This window comes from Anomaloglossus baeobatrachus, chromosome 1, assembly GCF_048569485.1.
Source record: "Anomaloglossus baeobatrachus isolate aAnoBae1 chromosome 1, aAnoBae1.hap1, whole genome shotgun sequence".
Classification (NCBI taxonomy): domain Eukaryota; kingdom Metazoa; phylum Chordata; class Amphibia; order Anura; family Aromobatidae; genus Anomaloglossus; species Anomaloglossus baeobatrachus.
Genome location: NC_134353.1, coordinates 479,252,751 through 479,275,764, shown reverse-complemented (window position 1 = coordinate 479,275,764; position 23,014 = coordinate 479,252,751). Strand labels below are relative to the sequence as shown.

Genomic DNA, 23,014 nt, shown 5'->3' with positions numbered 1-23,014 from the left:
ACCCGAGCATGGTAGTGCTCACTCATCACTACTAGTTATGTGCACACAAGAATGTTAGTGCTCACTCATCACTATTCGTTATGAGCACATGAGCATCATAGAGCTCACTCATCACTACTCGTTATGAGCACCCGAGCATGGTAGTGCTCACTCATCACTACTCGTTATCAGCACCCGAGCATGGTAGTGCTCACTCATCACTACTCGTTATGAGCACCCGAGCATGGCAGTGCTCACTCAACACTACTCGTTATGAGCACCCGAGCATGGTAGTGCTCACTCATCACTACTCGTTATGAGCACCCGAGCATGGTAGTGCTCACTCATCACTACTCGTTATGAGCACCCAAGCATGGTAGTGCTAACTCATCACTACTCGTTATGAGCACCCAAGCATGGTAGTGCTCACTCATCACTACTCGTTATGAGCACCCAAGCATGGTAGTGCTAACTCATCACTACTCGTTATGAGCACCCGAGCATGGTAGTGCTCACTCAACACTACTCGTTATGAGCACCCGAGCATGGCAGTGCTCACTCATCACTACTCGTTATGAGCACCCGAGCATGGTAGTGCTCACTCATCACTACTCGTTATGAGCACCCAAGCATGGTAGTGCTAACTCATCACTACTCGTTACGAGCACCCGAGCATCGTAGTGCTCACTCATCACTACTCGTTATGAGCACCCGAGCATGGTAGTGCTCACTCATCACTACTCGTTATGAGCACCCAAGCATGGTAGTGCTCGCTCATCACTACTCGTTATGAGCACCCGAGCATGGTAGTGCTCGCTCATTACTACTCGTTATGAGCACCCGAGCATGGTAGTGCTCGCTCATCACTACTCGTTATGAGCACCCGAGCATGGCAGTGCTCGCTCATTACTACTCGTTATGAGCACCCGAGCATGGTAGTGCTCGCGCATCACTACTCGTTATGAGCACCCAAGCATGGTAGTGCTCGCTCATCACTACTCGTTATGAGCACCCGAGCATGGTAGTGCTCGCGCATCACTACTCGTTATGAGCACCCGAGCATGGTAGTGCTCGCTCATCACTACTCGTTATGAGCACCCGAGCATGGTAGTGCTCGCGCATCACTACTCGTTATGAGCACCCGACCATGGTAGTGCTCGCTCATCACTACTCGTTATGAGCACCCGAGCATGGCAGTGCTCGCTCATTACTACTCGTTATGAGCACCCGAGCATGGTAGTGCTCACTCATCACTACTCGTTATGACTAGCACCCGAGCATGGTAGTGCTCGCTCATCACTACTCGTTATGAGCACCCGAGCATGGTAGTGCTCGCTCATTACTACTCGTTATGAGCACCCGAGCATGGTAGTGCTCGCTCATCACTACTCGTTATGAGCACCCGAGCATGGCAGTGCTCGCTCATTACTACTCGTTATGAGCACCCGAGCATGGTAGTGCTCGCGCATCACTACTCGTTATGAGCACCCGAGCATGGTAGTGCTCACTCATCACTACTCGTTATGAGCACCCGAGCATGGTAGTGCTCGCGCATCACTACTCGTTATGAGCACCCGAGCATGGTAGTGCTCGCTCATCACTACTCGTTATGAGCACCCGAGCATGGTAGTGCTCGCGCATCACTACTCGTTACGAGCACCCGAGCATCGTAGTGCTCACTCATCACTACTCGTTATGAGCACCCGAGCATGGTAGTGCTCGCGCATCACTACTCGTTATGAGCACCCGAGCATGGTAGTGCTCGCTCATCACTACTCGTTATGAGCACCCGAGCATGGCAGTGCTCGCTCATTACTACTCGTTATGAGCACCCGAGCATGGTAGTGCTCACTCATCACTACTCGTTATGAGCACTCGAGCATGGTAGTGCTCACTCATCACTACTCATTATGAGCACTCGAGCATGGTAGTGCTCACTCATCACTACTCGTTATGAGCACCCGAGCATGGTAGTGCTCACTCATCACTACTCATTATGAGCACTCGAGCATGGTAGTGCTCACTCATCACTACTCGTTATGAGCACCCGAGCATGGTAGTGCTCGCGCATCACTACTCGTTACGAGCACCCGAGCATCGTAGTGCTCACTCATCACTACTCGTTATGAGCACCCGAGCATGGTAGTGCTCACTCATCACTACTCGTTATGAGCACCCAAGCATGGTAGTGCTCGCTCATCACTACTCGTTATGAGCACCCGAGCATGGCAGTGCTCGCTCATTACTACTCGTTATGAGCACCCGAGCATGGTAGTGCTCGCGCATCACTACTCGTTATGAGCACCCGAGCATGGTAGTGCTCACTCATCACTACTCGTTATGAGCACCCGAGCATGGTAGTGCTCACTCATCACTACTCGTTATGAGCACCCGAGCATCGTAGTGCTCACTCATTACTACTCGTTATGAGCACCCGAGCATGGTAGTGCTCACTCATCACTACTCGTTATGAGCACCCGAGCATGGTAGTGCTCGCTCATCACTACTCGTTACGAGCACCCGAGCATGGTAGTGCTCACTCATCACTACTCGTTACGAGCACCCGAGCATGGTAGTGCTCACTCAACACTAATTTAGTCTAAATAGTCATTTACGTTGCAAGATAATTATGAGCAAGCATTGTTAAAAATGCTTGCTTCACGATTATCTTGCCATGGAAACAGGCTGCTGATAAACCAGCAAAATGCTCGTTCAGCGACTGAAATGTTCTTTTGTGTAGCACAAAAAAATGATCGTTCTCAGCTGGGTATTGTCCCATGTAAACAGAATTTGCTCTGTTGAGAACCATGACCGCCTCTGCACACTGAGCAATAGAGACTGTTCAGTGTGAATGCTTGACTTGGATCTGCCTGTATAAACAGACATTTAAATGACCGCCGATTGATAAATGTACTGATCGGTGGTTGTATCGTACAGTCCTTATAAACGGACCCTAAATTTCCAGGGCCAATTAGTTAGTTAATTTCTGGAAATCGTTTCTTGCACTTTTTTTTTGGTGCATGTGTAACTAGAGCCTGCTATGATTAGGCTATGGGCATGCAAGGTGCTTTGATATAATATATATATATATATATATATATATATATATATATATATATATATATATATATATATATATATATATATATATATATATATATATATATATAATATTAAAATAAATATATTTCTGCACACTTCGAGGCACTTGAAAGGGGCATATGCAATCAGTCAGGGAAGTCAGCCTTGGGCCTTGCAGAATTCTCCATTGAATCTATGGAGGCTGTAAGCCGCTCCGGTCACAGATGAAGGGTGGACCATCGGGAGCTTTTGGACTGCAAACAGTTCTTGCACTGTTCTTGCATTGCGGCCCTTCTCTGCTAGTCTGCCCCTGCCAAGGGTATACATTTTAATATGTCATGTTACTGTTGGTATTTTGTGCCAAGTTACTCACTCCCACCTTCCCTACAGAATATATTTACTGATTTTATCTTTTTTTTTTTTTTTTTGTTTTCTTCATGTTGACTGTTTAGTATCAAACACAACCAAAGCACAATCCGCTTTTTGCTCAAAATATTTTGTGGTCAGATCTCCCCCCACATTGAAGTCAAGAAGAGTTATAAATGAAGTAAGCATATCCTTGAAATGAGGAAGCTGATGGTGTGCCAAGTAGAGAACTAACTATAAGCTTAGGATCTCACTACTTTTTATTGTCTGGAATATAAAAAAAATATTCCAGACAGTAAAGAATCATAATTTTCGGTCCACACTAAAATAATCAGGAAAGGGAATAAAGTTTTGTCAACTTAGTCATTGTGTGGTTTTTTTTTTTTTTGTTTTTTTTTTTTGTACACTCTACATCCGATAATGTGGATTTTACCCCTCAAACACTGCAAGCGGCTCACACTGGGCCGAGCACCAAGCGTAATGGAGCACAGAGGTGCTTGTGTGACTGATTTGCACACGAGAATGGTCTGTTCTCCGAAACCAAACAGATTTTGTTTGAAAAGTCTGTGTTCATTCTGAACACCACACTTTACTGTTTGGGCTCACCGATCTCTACACAAAACAAAAGGCTGCTCATATTGGTGATTCTTATACTGCCATAAACAATCAGGTTGCTCTTCAAACCAGTGCTTTGCTTATTCTTTAAGGGCATGTGCGCACGCTGCAGTTTTGTTTCTCCAGCGAAAAACACCCCCTCTGGCAGAAAAACTCACCTCTGGCCGAAAAAACGCATAAAGTGTTTTTGCCCATAAGTTTTTTTCATTATATTCAATGGAAAAACGCACTAAAAAAGCAGAAAAGAAGTGAAACCCTGCTTCTTTTTTCTGCAACCAAAGCTACAGGCAAAAAAGAAGCAACATGCGCACAGCCTTTCGGATTTCTCATAGACTTTGCAGGGGGAAGGTCATACATATACAGTTTAGGACCACAAATTGCACCCAAAACTATGCAAAAAAGCAGTGTGCGCCCAAGGCCTAAAGGTAACCTGCTACCATGATTTTCACTTATAAACGGTGGCCTATTTACATGGCCTGTTCACATGGCCAACATCTTTTCAGTGCATGGAAATGGACCATTATACTTAAGACTAGGGACATACCTACAATTATATGTTGTGATAATCCACAGAGCTTTTCACTAAGATTAAAGGGAACCTGTCATCTGACCGGTGCTTCCCAAACTACAGGTCACATAAAGCACTGCCTGGTTGCCTTATTGTAGCCAGGTATATTTTTCTATGAAATACTCCAGTGTTTCAGAGAAAAGATACCGGTAGTTAGGAGATCTCTCATATTGTCCACAGAAGGGACTAGTCAGGCCGGCACTTTCTAGCACTGCTGCAGGTGATTGACAGGTCTCTCCCTATCGCCTCTAGTGGGATTTGGATCTTCTTACTATGTCTTTTCTGATATGCCGGATCATTTCAGAGAAATATGCAGCCAGGCTCTGACTCATAGTGTGTGTGGTTTTGCCAGCGTGAATCAGATGACTGGTTCCCTAGTTAGAAGATCCAAGTGCAGCTCAAGGTGATTGACAGGTTTCCACTTTGTATGAATGTAGGGAGAGACTGGTCAGTCATCTTTAGCAGCTTTTGGAAGAGTGGTCCAGCTAGTCTCTTCTCTGGCTGTTTCCTGGAACCTTTTAACTATATCTTTTCTGAAATGCCATAGCGTTAAATAGAAAAATATACCTTGCTGCAATCATGCAGCAAGGCTCGAATTCATGCTGCCTCAGTGAGGTTCTAATTCATGCTGCCTGCGGCCTGGGCAACGTGACTCAGATGACGTCTTTTCTTTAAGATACCGCAGGTGAAAAAAATATTGGACATGTCACCAATTTTGTAACTAAATATCTTTCTAAAGGTGCAGTTGACATGAATTTCTCACAAGAGGTCTGTAACAACCCATCCAATCCACACAGGCAAAGTAATCAAACCATCGATGTCCCCAAATGAAGTTGTGCGTAATTGTGAAAAATGACAAAGTATTGAACACGCTTAATGAAATTTATTTAATACTTTTACCAAACGCCTTTGTTGGTGATTACAGTTTCAAGATGCCTCCTGTATAGAGAAACTAGTCCCATGCATTGCTAAGGTGTGATTTTGGTCCATTCGGCCCACAAAAACCCTGAAGCTCCTTTGGGCTCCTTTTATTAACTTTGAGCTTCAGTTCCTTCCATAAATGTTCTACTGTATTTAGGTCGGGTGATTGGCTCAGCCATTCCAGCAGCTTTATTTTTTTTTCTGAATCCAAGTGAGTTTCCTTTGCTGTGTGTTTGGGATCATTGTCTTGCTGATATGTTCATCCTCGTTTCAGCTTCATCAACCTAGTCAACGGCAGCAGATTTTTAGTAAGAATGTCTCCATACATTTGTCCATTCATCCTTCCTTAATTTATATGGAGTTTGCCAGTGCCATATGCTGAAAAATATCCCCACACCATGATATTGACACCTCTAAGCTTCACTTTTTTTGAAGGGGGATATACAGTGCCTTTTGGCCTCAAAACATGTGTATTATGGCATCCATAGAGTTAAATTTTGGGCTCCTCTAACCATGCTGTACTCTATTTCCCAGGCTTGTCTAAATCCTTGTTTAGCAAACTTGAAATGCTCTTGAACATGCTTTTTGTTCAGCAGTGGGGTCTTGCGTGGTGAGCATGCATACAGGCAGTAAAGGTTGAGTGCATTGCTTATTGCTCTCTTTTTGAAACAATTGTACCTGCTGATTCCAGATCTTTCTGAAGCTCTCCACAGATGGTCCTTGGCTCTTGGACAACTCTTTTCATTATTCTTTTCCCTCTTCTGTCTGAAATCTTGCGGGAAGCACCTGCTCACTCGTGCTGGCAGCATTGGTCTCTGTTCTCCAGGAATGGTGACAATGCACTTTGCTCTTTGTTACTACTGATCTCAACCGGCAACATGGAGCGCGGTGTCACTGTATAAATCGCACAATGCACAGCACCCTGGGACTAGCCCAACTCCTGAAACAAGAGTCACTAATGACCCTTCATTTCAGGGAGGGGGCAGAGGCTGCCCCAGTAACCACAGCCTCTGCCTCCTGATGACACATCATGCACTGGGATTCTCAAACAAATCATCATCAGAGAAGAAGTAGAGAAAAAAAGCTCAATAGCCTTCACATTGATTTAACATCGGGAAACCTGCTACTATTGGCAGGCTCGGCCGACAGACTGTATGGAGGCCTCCTGACTGTTGCTCTATAGGTGATCTCGGGGGATAAAGGAAATAATTGGTTCCAGTTTTGAACTGCTGATCTTTTTGATCTTGATGAGATAACCGCTGCCAGCAGAGTCTTTTTAGTGGCTGCTGTCCGAATGATCGGTTGAGCTTTGTGCATGAAGGCCCTTATTACTGTCAGATTTGACCAACAGATGGTAACAGCTTTAAAAAAAGAAAAAACCAACAGCTTTTAAAGCATAACTGTTGTTTTAATTTTGATTTCATAAATCAATACTACACAAGAAAATAATCATCTTTGTAATATATGTTATCAGGGAAATCTGCTTCTTTCTCTATCAGAATTGATCAGTCATTATGAAAATTCTCCATTCTGATGTAAAATCTGTTTTCAGTGAAGACTTTCCCATTACTGAGATAGATGGCAGCTGTTATGATGAGTCTATGTAGATTGGGGGGTGGAGCTAGAGGCAGAGCTCCGCCCCCTCCTTCCTCTTCTATCTACATAGACTCTGTAACGCCTGCCTAGAACCTCAGACCATGGACAAGCTAGAGGAAAGCAGCTCACAAAGGAGAAACCCGAAAACCTTTAACCCCTATACAGGGATTTGGAATTACTGCTGGGCCCTGGAGATCATTACCTGTGGAAGGCTGCAGTCCAGAAGAGAGTAGTCGTCAGGCAGGGTCAAACCAGAAGCTGTAGAACAGGGACAAAATCGGCAGGCAAGGACATAGTCAGGAAATCAGGCTAAGGTCAGATCCAGAGATGGCAGCGAGGTACAAAAACAGCAGGCAGGAGGGTAGTCCGTGAATAGGCAGAGGTCAAAACAGAGAGGGATCACTATTCAGAACAGAGCGGAAGCCAGAAAGCAGGAATACAGAACTATCTCTGGCAGTGACCAGCAGACAGGAGGGGAATAAGAAGGGTGTGGTGTCTCCCCATTGGCTCTAGCTGAATGGTGGAAGACACACGCAACCTAGTGTCAGCCAGTGGTACTGCAAGTCCCAGGGAAACCCAGATTAGTGGATGAGCGGAGCCTGCGCCCACCAGCACCACTGGCACCAAATCCTCTCCTATCAGCAGCACTATCCACGGCAGGAACACTCCATCGCCTCATGATTGAAGCAGAAGTCGCAGGAGCGGACTCCGGTGAGGATGTGACAGACTCATCAGTAACAGCCGCCATCTCCTATATCAGTAATGGGAAAGTCTTCACTGAATACAGATTTTACCCCAGAAGTGAGCATTTCATAATGACTGATCAATTCACAAAGAAGCAGATTTGTCTGATAAGATATATTACAAAGATGATCATTTCCACATGTACTATTGATTTATGAAATAAAAAAATATAAAATGACGGTTTCTCTTTTAAGGCCCCCATATACATTGGATGAACCTGATAATTTTGCTGTGACTGTCCAACTATTTGGTGTAGATTGGGGTCTCCCAACTTTTTGCACAGTTTTGATGCCTAGGAAGAGAAGGATTGGGGTGTTTGAATTTCGGTGCCCTATTGTTTCTTTTCAGGAGAGATGAGCTACTTCCAGAGGAGACTACATTACACAGGGCTGATTCATGGGCGGTAGCATTCTGTGCTGATATTAGATTTATTTACTTCATTATTTATGTGCCTCCCTCCTCCAGATATGTGTAGCAGCCATTAGCCGACTCCTTCCATCCTCCTGGAGTAAGTGGTTTTGTGCGGAGATTCCTGGGCTTCTTATGACCTCACCAGTCTCTGCGGGGCCCTGACTCACACATTCTTTCAGCATATATCCTACAGACTGAAGCTCCGCTCCTCCTAAAGCTGCCATTTAAGTTTTGTTTTTTTCTTCTTTTTAAAAGACATTACAGTTTTCTTAAATCTGCCATTTCTCTTACATTGTTCCTCCTGCCCCTGTCTTTCATCCCCAAGTTTGGCATAACTAAAGATAAAGCACTACCTGGAAATCTTGGGCAAACTTTTTTTGATTAGTTGAGTAATTTTGATTTGCAGACTCAGTCCCCTATTACTAATTCCTTCTTTTAGTTAGTAATCATGCTTCTTTAATCATCCTGTTGTTTGTATATCGTCTCAAGTGCTTGTATGGTAACTCTACATTGTCTTTATTGTAGCCATTGGTCCAAATTTTTTCATTCATAAATTATTAATCCTCAATACTTTAAAGCGGTTCTCCCACGAACAAAGTTAATTTTAATCAATAGATCTTGCAATAATAATTTCCACAATTGGATGTGTTTATATAAAGTTTTTCTATGCTGAGATAATCTTATATATGTGCCAGGGTGGATTGATTTAAATCACGCCGATTTAAATCATGATTTAAATCACGATTTAAATCAAAAGATTTTTTTCTATTTAAATCGGATCGATTTAAATCATGATTTTAATCATGATTTAAATCACTGATTTAAATCAAAAGGTTTTTTTTTAATATAAATCACGATTAAAATGCAGAAAGATACTGCAACCATAGCTGATGCCACAGAAGTTTGGAAAGATTTAGAAGGTTCTCTAGATCTCTTGAACCTCTCAAACAATGTAAAGGTTGCAATACAGCACCGCAAGGACCAAGCATTAAAAGAAGAACACTATTTAGCCAATATCTTGCATCCCATCTACAGAGGGAAAAAATTATCTGAGGCGGAAATCAACTCTGCAATGGAGTGGCTCGCCAATACTAACCATGACATTGTGGCAACTGTGCTGAAATTGAAGTGTGAATCTGCACCATTTCAAAAATACATGTTTGCAGATAACGTCGTTAATGAACTAAAACCACTGGACTGGTGGAAGTCGCAATCACTTGTTCTTCCAGCAAAGATAATAAATCTAGCTACTCAGCTACTGACTGCATCGGCTTCATCCGCAGGAGTAGAGAGATTGTTTTCTTCATTTGGTTTTGTGCACACAACAGTCCGAAACCGCTTAGGAACTGCTAAAGCAGGACAACTGGTTTTCCTATTAAAAGTCCTAAATAAACAGTAGGCTTAAAGGACTGATGTATTCACTGAAGATGTTTGCTTACTTCAAACGTTAGAGATAGGCTATTGTTAAAAAGTACTTACTCTCTGTAGTTCAATTCTGAGTGTTTAATAGTGCAAATAAAAATTATTAGGTTTCATAATCAACTGTTTTAATATTTTTATTTGTGTAAAACAATTAGATTTGCAAAAAGACAAAGTTTTGCTTGTGTATAACTTGATTAAAAAATCTGATTTAAATCAAATGATTTAAATCAAAAAAATCTGATTTAAATCAAAAAAATCTGTTTTTTTTTATTTTTTTAAAAAAATCAAGATTTTTATCTACCCTGATATGTGCCCCTGCTATGTACTGTGTAATGGCTGTGTCTGACTGTACAGTGACATGGCCTGATCATACCACATCTCCTGTGCTGAGATAATCTTATATATGTGTCCCTGCTATGTACTGTGTAATGGCCGTGTCTGACCGTACACGGACATGGCGTGATCATATCACAGCTCCTGTGCTGAGATAATCTTATATATGTGCCCCTGCTATGTACTGTGTAATGGCCGTGTCTGACTGTACAGTGACATGGCCTGATCATACCACATCTCCTGTGCTGAGATAATCTTATATATGTGGCCCTGCTATGTACTGTGTAATGGCCGTGTCTGACCGTACAGGGACATGGCGTGATCATACCACAATTCTTGTGCGGAGATAATCTTATATATGTGCCCCTGCTATGTACTGTGTAATGGGCGTGTCTGACCGTACAGGGACATGGTGTGATCATACCACAGCTCCTGTGCGGAGATAATCTTATATATGTGCCCCTGCTATGTACTGTGTAATGGCCGTGTCTGACCGTACAGGGACATGGTCTGATCATACTACAGCTCCTGTGCGGAGATAATCTTATATATGTGCCCCTGCTATGTACTGTGTTTTCATATATTTTTATTAAAATAAGGTTAACAAAATAACATATCAAATCCACACAATCAAGATATTATCATGCGTAGCATACCATTATTTGAATACATGTGGGGATCTATTGTATGAATAAAACTTTTCATCTGGGGGGAAAGGTATAGGAAAAGAGAAGGGAGAGGGGAGGGGGAGGTAAACAGTTAACAGGCTTCCATTCTAGGAATATAAGCATATTGTCAAGAAAGCATGACTGAAGGTTTGAATAAAAGGATTCATATTATAAAAAAGGTTTTTAAGTAGTTATAAATATTTATTTATGTAATACCTTGTAGAAAACTATTCCAGTGATCCCATCTTCTGTAATAGGAGGCAAAGGCCTTGTTAATCGTAGCAAAGTACTTCTCGAAGTTGTTGTGAAGAGAAGTAGTCTCTATGACCTCAGAGATAGTGGGCACCGTAGGTTTCTTCCAATTAGAAGCTATAAGATTTCTAGTAACTAGAAATAAATGAGTTAGGATAGGTTTATATATAGGGTCAAATTTTTCCAAATTAAGTGAAAGCAGGGCCATTTGGGGAGTTACCTGAATTGTGGAGTTCCTGCTATGTACTGTGTAATGGCCGTGTCTGACCGTACAGGGACATGGTCTAATCATACCACATCTCCTGTGCTGAGATAATCTTATGTATGTGTCCCTGCTATGTACTGTGTAATGGCCGTGTCTGACTGTACAGGGACATGGTCTGATCATACCACAGTTCCTGTGCTGAGATAATCTTATATATGTGCCCCTGCTATGTACTGTGTAATGGCCGTGTCTGACTGTACAGTGACATGGCCTGATCATACCACATCTCCTGTGCTGAGATAATCTTATATATGTGTCCCTGCTATAAACTGTGTAATGGGCGTGTCTGACCGTACAGGGATCATACCACATCTCCTGTGCTGAGATAATCTTATATATGTGGCCCTGCTATGTACTGTATAATGGCCATGTCTGACCGTACAGGGATCATACCACATCTCCTGTGCTGAGATAATCTTATATATGTGTCCCTGCTATGTACTGTGTAATGGCCGTATCTGACCGTACAGGGACATGGTCTGATCATACCACATCTCCTGTGCTGAGATAATCTTATATATGTGCCCCTGCTATGTACTGTGTAATGGCCGTGTCTGACCATACAGGGACATGGTCTGATCATACCACATCTCCTGTGCTGAGATAATCTTATATATGTGCCCCTGCTATGTACTGTGTAATGGCCGTGTCTGACCATACAGGGACATGGTCTGATCATACCACATCTCCTGTGCTGAGATAATCTTATATATGTGTCCCTGCTATGTACTGTGTAATGGCCGTGTCTGACCGTACAGGGACATGGTCTGATCATACCACAGTTCCTGTGCTCAGATAATCTTATATATGTGCCCCTGCTATGTACTGTGTAATGGCCGTGTCTGACTGTACAGGGACATGGTCTGATCATATCACATCTCCTGTGCGGAGATAATCTCATATATATGTGTCCCTGCTATGTACTGTGTAATGGCTGTGTCTGATCGTTCAGGGACATAGTCTAATCATACAACATCTCCACGGTCATTACACAGTACATAGAGGGGCACATATATAAGATTATCTCAGCACAGGAACAATTTATATAAACACCCAATTGTGGAAATTATTATTATTCCAAGGTCTATTGATTAAAATCAATTCTAGGATTCAGCTGCTGGAGACTGGGGAACCTCAAATGGAAGGGCCTGCATTTTCTTCAGACCTGAATCCCATAGAAGTCGCCGTGAAGAGGCTCGTAAGTCTGTACCCCAAAACCTCAATGACCTGAGGGCCAAATTTCATGAAGAGTGGGATGCCATGCCTCAGCAGACGATAATTCTACTTGTGAACAGCAGGAGAAGTCACTGTTAAGCTGTAATTGATGCTCAAGGCCACATAAGTTATTGAGACAGTGACATTATTGGGGGGGATATACCCACCACTGTTGTTGGCTTTTGTGTCAGTAAATAGTTTGAGATGAGGAAATCACCATTGCATGCTAAATACCCCACTTTCATGATAAAATATCACTGTAGCTTTGTATGTTTTCCATAAATCTCACCTCGAAGCCAAATACTTTTTGTGAGTAGCGTATTTATCAAAACCAGAAATCACTATGTAAAGGCTAAAAATATAACTGTGATGAAAACTTACTAAAGTACTTCCTACTATGTAGTTATCTTTCATACAAAGCCCAAAAAGCTGGGTAGTGACGGAAACAAAGGATCTGAAAAGATGGCCAGAATCCATTTGCAGTTGTAGAACCAGATAAATGTCTGATCTCTGGGGGTCCTACTTTTCGGACTCCTTCTCACTGCAGTCAGGTTAAAATCGTGGGCCATAGTTGTGGATGAAAGTTGCCTTTCCATTCAGTGTCTATGGGATTTATGGAAATTGACAAATGCAGCACTTAGTTTGGTAGTTTATGGTATGCAGCGTCAAGGGTGGCCTTTTCAGTTCTCCCTCAAAGGGAATTTGTCAGCAAGGATTTCCCCTAGATCTGAGAGCACCACAGACAGATGCCCTGATTCCAGCAACATGACTCTTACTGGTTGAATACTGTGGTGTTAATAACAGGAGGAGATTTCCACTAGCGGACTTGTAAGTCTGCTATCATGTAGTCCTCCATATTCATAACACTGCCCCCACCACTGATTGGCACTTCCTATCCCAATATGTAGTAGGAATAATAATATTCACAAATACCCCCAATTAGAAATGTAGTATAGTTCTGATTCACTATTGTAACGGCAATCCAGGAGGGGACCCACAGGACCGTGCACCAGAATCCCCCAAAGGCAACTGCGAGCTAACCCCTATAAAGGGACTGTCAGGCGCAACCCCAGAGGGCCTAAATGCACAGCAGCCAGGATTAGCAGGGTACACTGGGTAGCGTGCTATTCGGGTCTATGGTAGAAGCTGTAACTAGCCCGAGACAGATGCAGACTAGCGGGATCAGGATGAAGACCATGACTGAAGACAGGTGCAGGCTGATGGAAGCAGGTTGAGTCCACAGCTGGCTGTCGCAGGAGGTGACCAGAGGAGACGGAAGGACGGACATACTCAGATGGGCACTTGGGATTTGCTGGCAGAGACAGAGTTAATGGAAGCACAGAGGGACCTGAACAACTAGCACAGACAAGGCTATAGGGACACGTTGAACAAGCACCACCCAAAGGAAAAGAAAGTCTGAAGTACCCAGTATCTGTCAGCAGCAAAATCCGGATAAATGGTGCTGGCCCTTTTAAGAAAAGGTGAGAGCATGCACCCGCGCAAACCCCCGAGACCCGGGCGCCAGAGCTGGAGATACAGAAAAGGAGACAGAATGCAGGTGTGCAGGATACCGAGCGGGGAGCATGGCACGACGCTGGGACCGGCGGGCATGAGGGGCCATTGGAGGAGAGTGGGTACAGCGGCTGTGAGCAGGGCGCACGAGAACCAGAGTGGTGAGTGACAGGCGGTGCAGCCTCCCCGGGTGCGTGACAACTATATAGCTTACCTCGTGTTCATGGCATTGCAGGACTTTAAGTATCCATGGTTACGACCACACTCAACTAACTGACTATATGCAAGGTCGTAACCATGGATACCTAAGGTCCTGCAATGCCCTGCACATGAGATAAGTGACAAAGTGAATCTATGCTATACTACATTTCTAATTGGATATATGTGCTATTATTCTTATTATTACATCTACATATTGGGATAGGAATTTGGAGATGGGAATGCCCCTTTAAAGATTATGCTGACGTGCTATGGAAGGTGAAAGTTGCTCATGTTGTACTTCCCCATTTTCTGAGTTTTCCCTGTTGGTACCCATGTGAGTTATGGCTGTTATGTCATCTAGATGAATGAAACCGTCCTTCTTATTCATTAATAATAATTAATATTAAAAAAAGAATGGAAAGTCAACTGATAAATAAACAGATGTCCACTGATGTGCGTTATTTACCATTTTCATTTCTGTCTTTTTAGGCCTTTGGAAATGCGAAAACTGCTCACAATAACAATTCTAGCCGCTTTGGGAAATTCATCCAGGTTAATTATTTGGAGAGTGGAATCGTGCGGGGGTGAGCATCACACTCTTGGAAGTCTCAACTAAAGTCACGGAGTAGATTTAACTGCTACCAGTGTGTGTGTGTGTGTGTGTGTGTGTGTGTGTGTGTGTGCATATTCTTTTCTTTGAAGCGATGGCCGTCTCCACAAAGTAGCCATCACTGTAGATGACTGTGGAATGCATGATCCGCCAGTATAACTTAGGGGTACTTCTCACATAGCGAGATCGCTAGCGAGATCGCTGCTGAGTCACGTTTTTTGTGACGCACCAGTGACCTCATTAGCGATCTCGCTGTGTGTGACACTGAGCAGCGATCTGGCCCCTGCTGTGAAATCACTGCTCGTTACACACTGCTCTGGTTCATTTTTTGGACGTTGCTCTCCCGCTGTGTGTGACAGCGAGAGAGCGACAAACTGAATGTGCAGGGAGCCGGCATCTGGCAGCCTGCGGTAAGCTGTAACCAAGGTATACATCGGGTAACCAAGCGAAGTGCTTTGCTTGGTTACCCGATATTTACATTAGTTACTAGCACCGCCGCTGTCACGCTGTCAGTGCCGGCTCCCTGCTCCATGCACACGTAGCCAGAGTACACATCGGGTAAATAATCAAAGCAGTTTGCCTATTAACCCGATGTGTACTCTGGCTATGAGTGCAGGGAGCCAGCGCTAAGCGGTGTGCGCTGGTAACCAAGGTAAATATCGGGTAACCAAGCGCTTGGTTACCTGATATTTACCTTAGTTACCAAGCGCAGCATCGCTTTCACGCGTCGCTGGGGGCTGGTCACTGGTGAGATCTGCCTGATTGACAGCTCACCAGCGACCATGTAGCGACGCACCAGCGATCCTGACCAGGTCAGATCGCAGGTGGGATCGCTGGAGCGTCGCTAAAGTGTGACGGTACCCTTATCTGTATATCCCAACATTTTACATGTTTTCTGTTTTAATATATGTTTACTAATGCTACACTTATCCAGTTTAGGGACAACTCCTGCTTACCAGGTACATGTAGGTGGAGTTACCCAATTGAGACTTTTTCTAATTACCAGAATTGAGAGCGACTGAAAAGTGTCTTTCTTTGTCGCTCTATTGGGAGACCCAGACAATTGGGTTGTATAGGCTATGCCTCCGGAGGCCGCACAAAGTACTACACTTAAAAGTGTTAAGCCCCTCCCCTTCTGCCTATACACCCCCCGTGCTCCCACGGGCTCCTCAGTTTTTTGCTTTGTGCGAAGGAGGTCAGACACGCACAGCACAGCTCCACAGATTGGTCAGCAGCAGCTGCTGACCATGTCGGATGGAAGACAAGTGGGCCCATATAGGGCCCCCAGCATGCTCCCTTCTCACCCCACTCTTGTCGGCGGTGTTGTTAAGGTTGAAGTATCCATTGCGGGTACGGAGGCTGGAGCCCACATGCTGCTTTCCTTCCCCATCCCCCTCAGGGCTCTGGGCGAAGTGGGATCCTATCGGTCTCCAGGCACTGAGACCGTGCTTCATCCACAACTCCTGTGGAGACTGCTGGATAGGAGCCGGGTACCGTTCAGGGACATGGCCCTGCTACGTGAAGGTACTCTGTATCCCTGTGGGGACCGCGCACGGCAACACCTCAGCTTTGCTGGGTGTGCTAGTGCACCGGGCCGCGGCGCTGACCGGGTTAAATGTGCCATTACACACTCAGCGTCGCTGAGTGTGTTTATATGTAGGGGCTACCGCGCTAACCGCCGCTGCCATGGGAAACTGCGGCGCGGCTGGGACTTGTAGTTCGCCGGGGACTTCGGCGTGTACCGCGGTTTTACGGCGGACACGCTTATACTCGAGTCCCCGGCTTACTTGCGGCCTAGTTTTCCCTTTCTCCCGCCCTCAGCCCTGACAGGCAGGGGGAAGGGCGGGACGCTGCACGGAACGAGCAGCACTGAGGGCTGGAGTATGATTTGCATACTCCACCCCCCTCACTGTGCACAGTGCGGGCACCAGTTCCCGCACTTTCTCGGCCACGCCCACGGCTCCCTCCTCTCGTCAGGACGCCGCAGCCATTCCTGTCAGCTCCTCCGACGCTGCAGAGAGGGACAAACCCTGGGAGACCCAGACACGGTCTCTGGTGGCCTCACAACCGTTTTAAAGCGGGTGGTAAGCAGCACCTGTTGGTGCTAGCCCCATGGTGCTGTAGTGTATTGATACATGATTTGTTTATAGTATATACTCTACACTGTATGAGCACAGTTCATTCTGGCTATATACCCTATTGTGTTACACAGGGAAAACAATAGCATGGCGCCCACAAAAGGCAGGGGTGCCAAAACACAGGCTTATTATGCTGCCTGCGCCGCATGTATGACCCCACTACCGGCAGGTTTCACTGACCCTCAGTGTGTGCACTGTTCGGCCCCTGTGGCACTTATTCAGCCAGAGCCTCTGCTAAGAGGGGCCCAGGGGGAGCCACCTGTTGACACTGTCCAGGTGACGGGGACTGAGTTTGCAAAACTCTCTGAGACTATGGCTAAGATACTAGAAGCCTTGCAGTCCAGGCCGGTATCTCAGCAAAGGGACTCTGTTGAATCATTGTCCCCTGACCCCCCTCAGTTGGTCCAACAATGTCCTCCCGGGGTATCTCATACATCCCAGGCTGAGGGTTATGACTTAGACCCCAGCCCCAGACCGAATAAGCGGGCTCGCTTAGAATTTCCCTCGACATCATATTGTTCAGGGTCTCAGCGGGGGGAATCTCTGGTTGATGATGCGGAGACAGCTGATCCTGAGGGCGCTCTCAATCTTAATACTCCAGACGGGGACGCCATAGTGAACGATCTTATTGCGTCCATCAATCAAATGCTGGATATCTCTCCCTCAGCTCCTCCGGCGGAGGAGTCAGTGTCTCAGCAGGAGAAATTCCGTTTCAGGTTCCCCAAGCGTACACCGAGTATGTTTCTAGACCACTCTGATTTCAGAGAGGCAGTCCAGAATCACCATGCTTGTCCAGATAAGCGTTTTTCTAAGCGCCTTAAGGATACACGTTATCCTTTTCCCCCTGACGTGGTTAAAGGTTGGACTCAGTGTCCCAAAGTGGATCCTCCAATCTCCAGACTGGCGGCTAGATCCATACTTGCAGTGGAAGATGGGGCCTCGCTCAAAGATGCCACTGACAGGCAGATGGAGCTCTGGTTGAAATCCATCTATGAAGCTATCGGAGCTTCTTTTGCCCCAGCATTCGCAGCCGTATGGGCGCTACAAGCTATCTCAGCAGGGCAGGCGCAAATTGAAGCGGCTGCGCCACAAGTGGCATCCATTACCACCCAGACCTCGGCAATTGCGTCTTACGCTATTAATGCTGTCCTGGACTCTGCGAGCCGTACGGCCGTTGCGGCCGCCAATTCGGTGGTACTCCGCAGGGCCTTGTGGCTACGGGAATGGAAGGCAGATTCTGCTTCCAAAAAGCGCTTAACCAGTTTGCCAATTTCTGGCGACAGGCTGTTTGGCGAGCGTCTGGATGAAATCATCAAACAATCCAAGGGAAAGGATACATCCTTACCCCAGCCCAAACAGAACATACCCCAACAGAGGAGAGGGCAGTCGAGGTTTCGGTCCTTTCGGGGCGCGGGCAGGTCCCAATTCTCCTCGTCCAAAGGGTCTCAGAAGGAACAAAGGAACTCTGATGCATGGCGGTCTAAGTCACGTCCTAAAAAGACCACCGGAGGCGCCGCTAACAAAGCGGCTTCCTCATGACTTTCGACCTCCTCTAGTAGCATCCTCGGTCGGTGGCAGGCTCTCCCGCTTTTGCGACACCTAGCTGCCACAAATAAAAGACCGCTGGGTGAGAGACATTCTGTCTCACGGTTACAAGATAGAGTTCACCTCTCGTCCCCCGACTCGATTCTTCAGGTCATCCCCGCCTCCCGAGCGAGCCGAGGCTCTTCTGCAGGCGCTGGGCACTCTGAAGGCGGAAGGAGTGGTGGTCCCTGTTCCTCTTCAGCAACAGAGCCACGGTTTTTACTCCAACTTGTTTGTGGTCCCAAAGAAGGACGGGTCTTTCCGCCCGGTCCTGGACCTGAAACTGCTCAACAAACACGTAAAAACCCGACGGTTCAGGATGGAATCCCTCCGCTCCGTCATCGCCTCAATGTCCCAAGGAGATTTCCTTGCATCGATCGATATCAAAGATGCTTATCTCCACGTACCGATTGCTCCAGAGCACCAGCGCTTCTTGTGCTTCGCCATAGGAAACGAACACCTGCAATTTGTGGCACTGCCGTTCGGCCTGTCAACAGCCCCACGGGTTTTTACCAAGGTGATGGCTACTGTACTAGCGCTCCTACACTCGCAGGATCACTCGGTGATTCCGTATTTGGACGATCTGCTGATCAAGGCACCCTCTCAAGAGGCATGCCAACACAGCCTCGACGCTACCCTGGAGACTCTCCAGGGTTTCAGGTGGATCATCAATTTTCCAAAGTCAAATCTGACACCGGCCCAATCGCTGACATATCTTGGCATGGAGTTTCATACCCTCTCAGCGATAGTGAAGCTTCCGCTGATCAAGCAGCAGTCACTACAGAAAGGGGTACAATCTCTCCTTCAAGCCCAGTCACACCCCTTGAGGCGCCTCATGCACTTCCTGGGGAAGATGGTGGCAGCAATGGAGGCAGTCCCTTTCGCGCAGTTTCACCTGCGTCCCCTTCAATGGGACATCTTACGCAAATGGGACAGGAAGCCGACGTCCCTCGACAGGACCGTCTCCCTCTCTCAGGCGACCAAAGCTTCCCTTCGGTGGTGGCTCCTTCCCACTTCATTATCGAAGGGGAAATCCTTCCTACCCCCATCCTGGGAAGTAGTCACGACGGACGCGAGTCTGTCAGGGTGGGGAGCGGTTTTTCTCCACCACAGGGCTCAGGGTACGTGGACCCAGCAAGAGTCCTCGCTTCAGATCAATGTTCTGGAAATACGGGCAGTGTATCTTGCCCTGAAAGCGTTCCAGCAGTGGTTGAAGGGCAAGCAGATCCGAATTCAGTCGGACAACTCCACAGCGGTGGCATACATCAACCACCAAGGCGGCACACGCAGCCGGCAAGCCTTCCAGGAAGTCCGGCGGATTTTGATGTGGGTGGAAGCCACGGCCTCCACCATATCCGCAGTTCACATCCCAGGCATGGAAAACTGGGAAGCAGATTATCTCAGTCGCCAGGGCATGGACGCAGGGGAATGGTCCCTTCACCCGGACGTGTTTCAGGAGATCTGTTGCCGCTGGGGGGTGCTGGACGTCGACCTCATGGCGTCCCGGCACAACAACAAGGTACCAATGTTCATGGCACGGTCTCAAGATCCCAGAGCTCTGGCGGCAGACGCCTTAGTTCAGGATTGGTCGCAGTTTCAGCTCCCTTATGCGTTTCCTCCGCTGGCACTGTTGCCCAGAGTGTTACATAGTATAGATGAAGAGATGGATGTTTAAAAACCGCGCCAAAGACCACTGGTGCAGGAGATGGATTTAACGTGACTTTATTCCATATTCAGGTCTACGCGTTTCAGGAGCGTCCGCTCCCTTCCTCAGGACAATACAGGCACAAGCAACATCAAAATCACCATCATGTGATTTTGATGTTGCTTGTGCCTGTATTGTCCTGAGGAAGGGAGCGGACGCTCCTGAAACGCGTAGACCTGAATATGGAATAAAGTCACGTTAAATCCATCTCCTGCACCAGTGGTCTTTGGCGCGGTTTTTAAACATCCATCTCTTCATCTATACTATTCATCACTGGGATGACTGCTGCCTTTGACCCAATCCATATGCCTGCATAGTGGTTGTGACTTTCACAACTACACTTGGTGAGTAACCTCTGCGAATCATACCCCATTTGTTTGTCGGGTAAGACCCTATTGCGCTCCTTTTCCACAGTGTTTTGCGCCCAGAGTGTTACGCAAGATCAGGGCCGAATGCCGCCGCGTCATCCTCGTCGCTCCAGACTGGACGAGGCGGTCGTGGTACCCGGATCTGTGGCATCTCACGGTCGGCCAACCGTGGGCACTACCAGACCGACCAGACTTGCTATCTCAAGGGCCGTTTTTCCATCTGAATTCTGCGGCCCTCAACCTGACTGTGTGGCCATTGAGTCCTGGATCCTAGCGTCTTCAGGGTTATCTCAAGACGTCATTGCCACTATGAGACAAGCTAGGAAACCAACGTCCGCAAAAATCTACCACAGGACGTGGAAAATTTTCCTGTCGTGGTGTTCTGCTCAGGGTATTTCTCCCTGGCCTTTTGCCTTGCCCGCTTTTCTGTCCTTCCTTCAATCTGGACTGGAAAAGGGTTTGTCGCTCGGCTCTCTTAAGGGACAAGTCTCAGCGCTCTCTGTGTTTTTCCAGAAGCGCCTAGCCAGACTTACACAGGTACGCACGTTCCTGCAGGGGGTTTGTCACATCGTCCCTCCTTACAAGCGGCCGTTAGAACCCTGGGATCTGAACAGGGTGCTGATGGTTCTTCAGAAACCACCATTCGAGCCAATGAGGGATATTCCTCTCTCACGCCTTTCGCAGAAAGTGGTTTTTCTAGTAGCAGTCACTTCACTTCGGAGAGTGTCTGAGCTAGCAGCGCTTTCATGCAAAACCCCTTTCCTGGTGTTTCACCAGGACAAGGTGGTTCTACGTCCGGTTCCGGAATTTCTCCCTAAGGTGGTATCCCCCTTTCATCTCAATCAGGATATCTCCTTACCTTCTTTTTGTCCTCATCCAGTTCACCAATGTGAAAAGGATTTGCACTTGTTAGATCTGGTGAGAGCACTCAGAATCTACATTTCTCGTACGGCGCCCCTGCGCCGCTCGGATGCACTCTTTGTCCTTGTCGCTGGCCAGCGTAAAGGGTCACAGGCTTCCAAATCAACCCTGGCTCGGTGGATCAAGGAGCCAATTATCGAAGCTTACCGTTCGGCTGGGCTTCCGGTTCCCTCAGGGCTGAAGGCCCATTCTACCAGAGCCGTGGGCGCGTCCTGGGCTTTGAGGCACCAGGCTACGGCTCAGCAGGTGTGTCAGGCGGCTACCTGGTCGAGTCTGCACACTTTCACGAAGCACTATCAGGTGCATACCTATGCTTCGGCGGATGCCAGCCTAGGTAGACGAGTCCTTCAGGCGGCGGTTGACCACCTGTAGGAAGAGGCCGTTTTACGGCTCTCTTACGAGGTATTATTTTACCCACCCAGGGACTGCTTTTGGACGTCCCAATTGTCTGGGTCTCCCAATAGAGCGACAAAGAAGAAGGGAATTTTGTTTACTTATGTAAATTCCTTTTCTTCTAGCTCTAATTGGGAGACCCAGCACCCGCCCCTGTTTTTTTGTGTACACATGTTGTTCATGTTGAATGGTTTCAGTTCTCCGATATTCCTTCGGATTGAAGTTACTTTAAACCAGTTTATAATTCTTTTTCCTCCTTCTTGCTTTTGCACCAAAACTGAGGAGCCCGTGGGAGCACGGGGGGTGTATAGGCAGAAGGGGAGGGGCTTAACACTTTTAAGTGTAGTACTTTGTGCGGCCTCCGGAGGCATAGCCTATACACCCAATTGTCTGGGTCTCCCAATTAGAGCTAGAAGAAAAGGAATTTACGGTAAGTAAACAAAATTCCCTCCTTCACCTTGAAGGGCCACATGTTAGAGAGCCTAACATGGACACCCACCTTTTAATTTTTTTTATTTTTTTTTTAAAGAAATGTGTTCTGTCCTCTGCATTTCAGCAGTCTCCATTGCAGTGTCCATGTCTGTGATCTGCTTAATGGACAAGGACTTTACTAGTGACCAAGACATTTTACATATTTGAAGGATTGATGAAGTAGAAATGATATCAGTATCTTCTGAAAGCTCTGTTTCTGCCCACCACTTTCATCATCGGTAAGCCTTATGCTTCTGGTGAATGGTTTTGTACTTTTTTAGATATTGTCGTGCAGACTCCACCACTTTTGTGTAGCGTCATATTAACATGTCATCTATTTTTATATAAATGTGGTACATGCAGCAGGAAATTGTTTTTGTTTTATTTTTTATTTGAGCCCATCCCCACAGATGGGTTTTTTTTATCTCCTATATACAAGATTTCCTGGCTGTATGCCTTATACGACAACTTTGCGAGCTATAGTATGCTACGATAGCAGGTTTTCGGTATACTTTAAAGTAAAAGTCCAACTATAGATATTTTAAGCACGCCATGCACATGATCTAGTTGTCGGCTGAACCTCACCTGCGGACAGCTAGATCTTCCAACTCCTCCATACACATGAGTTCTCGGGTAAAACGGACTCTCGTGTTTTTAACAGAGACTCCTCAAGCG

The 23,014-nt window shown here is 46.4% G+C and overlaps 1 protein-coding gene across 6 annotated transcripts in view; it reads left to right on the top strand.

Annotated features, from left to right (window-relative positions):
- MYO9B (myosin IXB) overlaps positions 1–23,014 on the top strand; it is a 255,193-nt gene that overhangs the window by 81,918 nt on the left and 150,261 nt on the right. For all 6 annotated transcript variants that reach the window (XM_075314952.1, XM_075314924.1, XM_075314943.1 and 3 more), the window contains exon 3: positions 14,639–14,733. In XM_075314952.1, the coding sequence (XP_075171067.1) occupies positions 14,639–14,733 (95 nt within the window). The remainder of the gene's footprint in view (positions 1–14,638; positions 14,734–23,014) is intronic.